The sequence below is a fragment of the Pimephales promelas genome, chromosome 13, assembly GCF_988280905.1.
Source record: "Pimephales promelas chromosome 13, fPimPro1.hap1.1, whole genome shotgun sequence".
NCBI classification, from domain to species: Eukaryota; Metazoa; Chordata; class Actinopteri; order Cypriniformes; family Leuciscidae; genus Pimephales; species Pimephales promelas.
The window spans coordinates 12692248-12702429 of record NC_142781.1 but is presented as its reverse complement, the minus strand read 5'-3'; the positions used below and the strand labels follow the sequence as shown (position 1 = coordinate 12702429).

General features: G+C 32.6%; 1 protein-coding gene across 1 annotated transcript; it reads right to left on the bottom strand.

The window, feature by feature from the left end:
* Positions 1 to 2405: 2405 nt before the first annotated feature.
* Positions 2406 to 9200, bottom strand: stxbp6l (syntaxin binding protein 6 (amisyn), like). Its single transcript, XM_039692848.2, has 7 exons — positions 8926 to 9200; positions 7936 to 8103; positions 7719 to 7849; positions 7401 to 7644; positions 7211 to 7309; positions 4187 to 4377; positions 2406 to 2900 (listed from the first exon to the last, which is right to left on the bottom strand). The coding sequence occupies exons 2-7, from the start codon at positions 8090 to 8092 to the stop codon at positions 2880 to 2882; spliced, it is 843 nt and encodes a 280-aa protein (XP_039548782.1). The 5' UTR covers positions 8093 to 8103; positions 8926 to 9200; the 3' UTR covers positions 2406 to 2879.
* Between the last annotated feature and the right edge of the window lie 982 nt (positions 9201 to 10182).

The window sequence follows — 10182 nt, the reverse complement described above, 5'->3', positions numbered from 1 at the left end:
AAATTATATATTGTAGGAAAGGTCTAAGACTTCTAAATAGATATTCTACTCATGTTTTGTGTTGCAAATTATGTAGGAAGAGTAACTGACGAATTTATGACAAGAGTGCACCTCAAAAAAATCTCAAAAAGTCTGACCTTTATCACAAAAAGTCGATGCACCCACTTTTAATCATTGAAACTTCTGTTTTTATGCTAAAAGTTCAAAATAAAACATATAATCTTGTATTTTTCAATAATAAAAAAATATAGTATAATATTATCCTCTAAAATATTTTATTTTTTATCGCCTTTTTATTACCACTTATTATTTTAGTAGTTATCATAAATTAGGTATAATTTGAAAGCTTATAAACTCAGAATTCAATCTGTGAAAACGTTTTATAATTGAACATTGCGTTACCATAGAAACGGTACTTATTTTATCAGACTCCTCCCCTTTTGGGCATCGTTATATTTCATAATTTATTATCAAAACCTTTTTTAATCTTGACAAAACACATATTGTCAGAAGGGTCTGAGTCTCAAGGTTCCAAATTTTGTGACAAAATTGATATTTGGACAGAAATGTATTAATTTGTTAAGGCAGAATGTATACAACAACTGAATTTAATGGGATTCAATGGCAACCGGTGGCTATTTTTGGTACTAAGCCTAAACAAAATCTCATGACTTTAATTTTTGTGATATCAACTTCAAATTTGGAACATAACTTGGTTAGATTTATGGCTTTGATTTTATAGTAAAAATATTTTATAAAATATATATATAGTACAGTATATTTGATTTACGGTGAATTTAAACTTACATAACTTTTTCATACTTTATTTTTTTTGAAGCGTTTTCACTTCAGCAATAATCTGCTGAGTGTTTTCTTTAAAACAAGACCAAACTTGGGTATATTCCAAATATTCTTATTTTTGGAATATATACACAATATATTCTTGGGTATGTATATACAGCTAAGGGGTTAAAAGTCTTTCGGATGTACTGGACTCTTGCATTGCCTTACAAGATAGACTGACCAAAAATGTATTCACTTCTTGATGGAAATAACATCACAACATTTATTTCCATCAAGAGGTGCATCAATTTTTGGTCAAGATCTTGTGTGTGTAACATACATGATATAATTATACATATAAATATATTATAGTTAAATGTTTTGTAAAAAAAAAAAAAAAAATTCAGAATGGCATTTTATGACATTTGATATGTCCCTCTTTTGCTGAAAACGGCACAAGCTGGAATGTAATCGAGCACATCTGTCCATCAAAACATTCACAAAATTGCTTATTCGATTACTGCCATAGAAATATTGAAGTATCTTAGATTTTTTCTTATATATTTTCCCCCTGTTATATATGCTTTAGTTAGAAAGTTTTAGAGGGGTAAAACTTAGCATTTTACTAAAATTAATTCCAGGTTTAAGACCGAACGACAGATTCTCAGTGTGGGCTCAGACATTAGGACCACACTGTCAATACATATTAACACACACATCCAAGTCCACTGGAGGATGCTTGCCTGCAGCGCGCTCTAGTGGTGTGAAGGCGCACTACACATATTTTGTGTAATAATAGGCATTTCCGAAGTTGGTCCCATTTCATTTATTGTGCAAATGATGGGCGTTTACATATTTAACATGTTCTTAAGAGCAGTCAAAGACAAGGACAGATAGAATTACACACATATCATTGAATATAAAACCGAAGACATAAGGAGACAGCAGAAAGCAGGATGCATCACACATAGCCTACATGAAGGGTGTCCGACTCTGTGCGGAAAACACCCTCTGGCTTCTCATGACATGTTGCTCCTGCTACTGATGTTCACAATCACAAACAAAGCAGACTGACTGTTATAACATTACACAGAATTAGGAGACAAGAGACAGACGAACAAAAAAGTGTTATCCACACACATTCACATTCAAATAGATGAACATTGAGTTCATAGTGAATAGCTGGAATTATAAAACAACTTGCAGCATCTCTAATGAACTTAAATCTAAAAAACAGATAAAAGCAGCCTCCTCATGTGATCAGAACAGAACTGAACATCAGAGGGACGGTACCGTCATTCATGAGGATATCATCTGTTATACGCATAACTAATGTTGCAGAAACATACCTCTGTTAAGGCAACCAGTATCATCTGTAGGAATCTGTCTGAAACCTCCTTAAATGTCAAATATTAAATAATAGCGGTATAGTTTCAGCGCTGAAAAAGAATAATACAATAAAAAAACGACAAAGTCGTTAAAGCTTCAGAAAATAAAATGCAAAACGTACATTAAATTAGTACACATTACCAACAGTAAACCTCATAAATGGCAATCTGTGAGTAATATTAGGGTACAGCTGGCAGAATAAAAATTAATCCACTTAGATGAAACTATAAAGAGGTTTGAAATCATTAGTCAGCACAAGAGCAGCATTTCTCCTTTAGGTTCATGAACGAGTTTCTTTATTCTGCTGAACAAACAAGAAGATATTTTGAAGAATGCTGGTCACCAAACAGTTTCTGGTCACCACCATAGTATTTTTGTTCGAAACTATGGAAGTCAATGGAGACTAGCAACTGTTGGGTGACCAACATTCATCTTCTGTTCAACAGAAGATGGGACTTCATGGTGAGCAAATAATGACAGAAAAAAACTGAATAACGCATCTCAGCAAAGGAGGATCAGCCACCTGCTACTCTAGAACTGGTCAAAAATGAGCAGATCTGCAGGTGAGGTCAGTGGATTGCAAAAAAAATAATAAAAACAGTCAAAATCAAAATCGGAGTTAGATGACAAAGCTGCATTTATCCAGCGACCAGAGGATTAAAAGCTATGTTTTAAAAAAGTTTATTTGCGTGTCATCCAGAACACGTCTAAATCTGCTTCAGAGCCATCTGAGGGAATAAAGGAAAATGGGATGCTTAATATTATTCATATTAAATATAATTCACTAAAATGACTACAAGTTATACAGAATGCCATTTTTTTTTTGTCTTCAAATTGTTCAACACACTCATAACTGGTCCTGACTGGTTCTTTTTTATTATTATTGGAGAAATATAAAGAGTACAGACAAGCTTCACAGAAAATATATCTATACAAAATACAACAGGATAGTATAGTTCCATCTGCAGTTCTGACTGGTTCTTTACACAACCATTCAAACATTTAGGGTCAGTAAGATATATATTTATTTATTTATTTATTTTATTTTATTTATTTTTTTGAAGGAAGGAAGAGAATAATTCAGCAAGGACACATTCAATTGATAAAAAAGTAACTTTTAAAATTGAAAAAATTGCACTTTTTAACATTTAATATTTTAATTTAAATTACTTAGTTTTAGTTTTTAATATATATATATATATATACACACACACACACACACACACTAAAATATGTGTATCACTGACTGTTTGTTCATATGATGCAGTGTCATGAACTTAAAGGGTTAGTTCATCCAAAAATGAAAATGAAGTCATTAATCACTCACCCCCATGCTGTACCAACCCCATAAGACCTTTGTTCATCTTTGGAACATAAATGAAGATATTTTTGATTATATTTGAGAGCTGGATCACTACCACATAGGCACCCTTAGGGATTGAAACTTGACGGCCCAGAAAGTCAATGAAGAAAATGTTTAAATATCCCATGTGACTACAGTGGCTCAACTATAAGTTTATCAAGCGACGAGAATACTTTTTGTGCAAAAAACAAACAAACAAAAATAACGACTTTATTCGACGATTCCTTTTCTTCCTTGTAGGCCTGAGACGAGAGTTCAAGAGATTTCCACGACGCATGCGCGAGAACTGAACAAGAAGGAGTAGAAAAAGATTGCAGTTCCCGTGTGCATTGAGTTTTTTCGCACAAAAAGTATTCTCGTCGCTTGATAAACTTATAGTTGAGCCGCTGTAGTCACATGGAACTTTTAAACATTTTCTACATTGACTTTCTGGGCCAACAAGATTCAATCCCTTAGGCAGCCTATGTAGCAGTGATCCACCTCTCAAATTTAATAAAAAAAATATCTTCATTTGTGTTCTGAAGATGAACGAAGGTCTTACGATGTTGGTACAGCATGGGGGTGAGTAATTACTGACTTAATTTTCATTTTTGGGTGAACTAACCCTTTAAGCTGTTGGTTTGGAGTGAATGGGTCTTGTGATCAGTTCACCTTCTGAGCTGCTTCTGCAAACTGCTTGGCTCCGTGGAAGAAGTGTCCGGTCTTCTCATCCGCCCTCAGACGCTCCCCGCGCTCACTCAGAACCTGACTGGCCCTCCGCATTACGTTCCCCATCTTCTTCCCGGCCGGAGGGGACGGGCTACTCCTACTCCTGCTCCTGGATGCTTTAACGGCTGTTGTTGCTGTGAGGATATAAGCACAAACACATACAAGTATTATTTTACACCTTTGCTGTATTAGGGAATGCTTCTCTGGCATAAAGCTGCTGATTATTATTTTTAAAAATAAATGAATACTTTTATTCTGCAAGGATTTGATGATTTGACATCCAAGATGTCCATGTCTTTCTTTCTTCAGTCGAAAAGAAATGAAGGTTTTTGACGAAAACATTCCAGGATTTTCTCCATATAATGGACTTCAGTGGGAACCAAATGGTTCAAGGTCCAAATGAGAGTTTCAGTGCAGCTTCAAAGGGCTTTAAACGACACCAGACGATGAATAAGATTCTTATCTAGCGAAACGATCGCTCATTTTAAAAAATAAATAAAAACGTTTTATAAGCACAAATGCTCGCCTCGCTCTGTTCTGTGATGAACGTTCGTGACTCTCCTGTTTGAACTTATCAAAATTTTTCGACAAATCTTTTTCGAGTCATGACTCGAAGGGTCCTTGATTCATCGTCTGGTGTCGTTTAAAGCCCTTTGAAGCTGCACTGAAACTCTCATTTGGACCTTGAACCGTTTGGTTCCCATTCAAGTCCATTATATGGATAAAATCCTGGAAAAACCTTAATTTCTTTTCGACTGAAGAAAGAAAGACATGGACATCTTGGATGACATGGGGGTGAGTAAATTATCAGCAAACAGTGAACTACTCCTTTAATTACCACAACAGTTTTCAACATTGATAATAATAATAATAATAATGATAATAATAATAATAATGAATGTTTCTTGAGCAGCAAATGATCATATTAGAATGATTATTGAAGGAACATGTGACTCTGAAGACTGGAGAAATGAACCTGCTGAACATTCAGCTTTGCATCTCAGGAATGACATTTTAAAATATATTTAAATAGAAAAGTGTTTTTTTTTTTTTTTAAATAGTAATAATATTTTACTGTATTTTGTGTCAAATAATTGCAGTCTTGGTGACTGGAATCATCTACACTCGTAATGTAATTCTGCAATGCCATTAACTGATCGTATTAACTGCCAAAAGAAACAGACATGGCGGTATATGATTAGAGCTGAGGTGTGTGTGGACTGGGACGTTGCATTTTGCGCCTCCAGGGCAGCTTGGCACCTCTCCCATTCATTACACACCATTCATCCATGATCCGCTGTGAAGGCTGGTGCCACTATACTCATCTCCGCTCCTCTCCCCCTCCTCAACGCCTGTCTTTGTGTCCCCGCGCATGCCTTCATCTGAACAAAGTGGCCTCTGAACTAATCGGGCCCTCTTTGCAATGGGGCCATTCTCTGCCACCGCCACGGAGAGATCTATCACAACACTACAAACAACCAGCCGACAAAGCGCCCTCTCTTCCTGCCTGATCTGACCCACACAAGTCCACAGACAGGAACGGATGGAAACCAATGCAACTGCCTAAAAGATGCATTTGTAATACATTGTCTAGGGGTCAATGATATTTGTTATAGTAAATGAAAATGCTATTCATATGACACAATATATTCACAATGTCATGAATAGACCTCTTCAATGACGAGCGTGTTGGTTTTCATTTGACATTTTAATAAAGCCAAAAATGTCAAGGTGACAAAGACTGAAAATAAGCCATTTAATGACAGCAATAATAATTAGAATTCTTGTATTTATAATAAAAAATAAGCATTCTTGGAAAGAAATCATTATTTTTATTATTTATTCTACAAAAAAAACTTAAAATGATAATAATAATAGTTAAGAAGTATTCTTGAACATATTTGAAAAAATTGTATTATTATTATTAAAAATAAGCATTCTTGACAAGAAATTATTATTTTTATTATTTATTCTACAAAAAAATTAAAAAAAAATGTTAAGAAGTATTCTTAAACATATTTGAAAAATATTATTATAATTATTAAAAATAAGCATTCTTGACAAGAAATTATTATTTGAATGCAAAATAAATATTTTTCAAATATGTTCAAGAATGCTTCTTTTTAAGTATTATTATTTTAATATTTAACTATTTAACTATTAGTACTTCTTTTTAACTATTTAAAATAATAATAGTTAAAAAGAAGCATTCTTGAACATATTTGAAAAAAAATAAATTATTAAAAATAAACATTATTGAAAATAAATTATTATTTTAATGCAAAATAAAAATTCTAGAAAAAATCTTCAAATAATAATAATAATAATAATTATTATTATTATAAGAAGAATAAGCATTCTTGAACATTTTTTGAAAATTATTTTATTATTATTATTAAAAAGGGTTATTGAAAATAAATATTTAAATAATAATAATAATTATTATTATTATTATTATATTAGCAATAATATAAATAATAAAGATAAATAATTTTCAAAAATGTTCAAGAATGCTTATTTTTATTATAATAATAATTATTATTATTAATATTATTTAAATATTTATTTTCAATAACCCTTTTTAATAATAATAATAATAAATAGTTTTCAAAAAATGTTCAAGAATTTTTTGAAAACATTTTTTGAAAATTATTTATTATTATTATTAAAAAGGGTTATTGAAAATAAACATTTTAATAATAATACTTATTATTATATTAGCAATAATATAAATAATAAAAATAAATAAAACAATAATAAACACTTGAAAAAATGTAAATCAATATTTACAATCAGAATAATAACAATTCTTATTATTATAAAAGTAAATATTTATCAATGTGTCCCCATATTGTCCATGACTTTAAAGGTAATCTTTTTACTTGATGGCTGCACCAAGGTCCAAAATTATTCCATTTTTTTTTTTTTAAATGTATACATTTTCACAACAATAAGACTCCTACTAACCTTCACGCTGAAGTCGACCCTGGTTTGCAGTCATACTGCTCTTCATTCTCTTCAAAAAAATCTTGCAGCGGTAGATGACCATATTAACAGAACAAGCATCTAAAATATGGAAAAATACATTTTGTTTTGTCACAGAAATGAATTCTGCCAAGAGGTCAATCCAGCAATCCGGCTTTCGGAGCGCACTCACCTCCCATTAGCTTTTGCTGACAGTTGACAAAGTTAGTTTGGCTTGGAGCACCAGGGCTCTTCTTGTTCTCTGGAGCTCCCGGTGTCTTCTGTTCTCCAGGGGTTGATGGTTTTCCAAGCTTGGCCTCCCAGTACTTCCGACAAGCATGATAAAGAACTTGCACGAACATGCATTTCTCTGCATCTGAGCCGGCCACCCATTGATCAGAGGTGCGATCGAACACTAGGTCGAACTCAGGGGTGTCCTAACAAATAGTCAGAGGAGTCAGAATGATGGACTGTACTGGGAATAAAAAGCTGCATTTAGAAGAATGGTCACCTTATCAGAGTTGATGCCATCAACCTGGCGAAGCTGCTCCACAGACCACTGAGATCTTTTAGCAAACTGACGCGTGCCCGGATACCTCTTGACTTTAGTGATGAGGACTTGAGCTGGTCGACTGTTGGCAACTACATGGAAACAAGAGTCCATGAAGATTTCTGATAACTCAATAAACTTACAGTATTTCTCAAGCTCACTAGTAAAGACACATTACCTGACAAGCAGAGAAACGTTGAGTAGTCCCTCTTGCGATTTGCATTGAGGAAGGACAGTCCTTTCCTCTTCATCCTTCTCCTCACCTCAATGGCTACCAGTAACTTTTCATCATTCGGTACGAAGATCTCACGGCTGATTGCTGACTGAATGTTCATCTTCAAAATGCCTGGAAAATATGTCCACAATGTATGAACAATAAATGCATTTTTTTGCACCCAACAAGAAAGTTTGGAATATAGAATTTAAGCCAATTGACATCCATACATATATATACGGTGCTGGGTAGTTATTGGTTTCATGTAATCTGGATTACGTAATCAAATATGTGTACTGTAATTAGATTATATTACATCTTAAAATACTTGTAATCAGACTACATTACTACTTTACTTTTCTATTGATTACATGTTATTGGCACAATGGCAGTAAAAACTAATGTATTTCACTTCATTTTATACTGTATATGCAATGCAGGAATTTTTTGTATCAACTTAAAAAAAATAAATAATTAAAAAATGATCCTCTTTGCCCTAATATTTACTTAAAGTAATATTTACTTTAACTTTAACTAATGTATTTTGTTACTTTATAGCTTTCTATTAAACTCACGAATCCCTGTAATGTAATAGCTTAGTTAATGCACTTCATGTTGTTGACAAAGAATATATATTTATATTATTATATTATTATAATTAATAATATATTTCTTTTTTCTTCGTATCAATATGGTACATAGAATGATATCCTTCACATTAACGTTGTAATGAGTTATGTTCAAAGTAATCAGAATAATTTAGGCCTACCTAAAATTAGTAGCATAATCTACTAAATTTAAACGTAATCTAACATAAAAAAATCGGTAATTTATTAAATTAAGAAATATTTTAAAATATTCACCACATATTCACTAAATAGCCTAAGTCATCTTATTTTACATTGGTAAATGTTTTTGTTAAAAAGTGAATAAATTACAGACATCTTAGCTCACCTAGACCTTCTGCTTGATCTTCCTGAGGCAATTTCTTCCTCCCTCGAGCCTTAAAGAGCAGTGAGAAGTTTCCAGAAGTCCAATCTGTTTCTGCTGTTTCTCAAGCCATCTTCATCCCGCATGTGTTCTACTGAGAGACTGCGGGGCGTGTGGAGAGTCCCGGAGAAAACCCACAGGCTGTGGACTATATCCCAGTGAGCTGCCTACTGAGAGAGCGCTTCAGGGGATCAGAAGAGTCCGAGTCACTGAGCTCAAACATGCAGACTTGAGTAACGGCTTGGATTTGAGACAGAGCCAGTCTCTCAAACACACTCACTCGCTGAGGATCACGTGCAGCCCGGTTGATTGGACAGATAGCCTATCTTTTTAATAGAAAGTATTTTTAATGGAAAAACTTAATTATAGTTGTCTGTTTATGAAGTCAATATACAGGTCTATATAGACTTTATAAACAAGTGTAAATAGTTTTTTTTTTTTTTTTTAAAGTTGACTGAACATTCATAAGTTCAAACAAAACACATTAATATGCACTTGAATAAATTGTTAAATTTGAATTGATGTTGTATTCGTGTTTAATCGCAATAGGATTGGTTCCTAATAAAGCATATAGCCTAATAAAATATTACAGTTCAAAAGTCTCGCCTCAACACTATTTTGCATGTTTTTGAAAGTCATAATGCTCGCTATTTGCTCGATTAAAAATACAGACTAAAACATACTCGATTAAAAAATTAGTATTGCTAAATATTACAATTTAAAATAGCCAGTTTTCCTATTTTTAATATATATATATATATATATATATATATATATATATATATATATATATATATATATATATATATAGGCTATATATTATATATTATCAAATGGAATTTATTCCTGTGAATTTTCAACATCATTACTCCAGTCTTGAGTGTCACATCATTTAGAAATCATTTTAATATGATGATTTACTGGAAACATTTCTTAGTATTACCATTTAGCGGTTTAAAAATTAACATTTGGCCATTTGAAAACAGCTGTGCTGGTCAATATTCATGTGAAATTTACTTTGTCATATTTGTCACTTTTTCAATTGAAAGTTCATAATTTATGTCATCTTAACTTTCACTGTCCAGCTAGAGGGCCTCCTCGGCACTGTTCCCCCTCCACATATTTTATTAATCATCACAAATTTGGTATCATGTGAAAGTTTATTCATCCTTTCAATACCATTTTGAAATCAAACATTGCATTGCCATGGAAACAGTACTT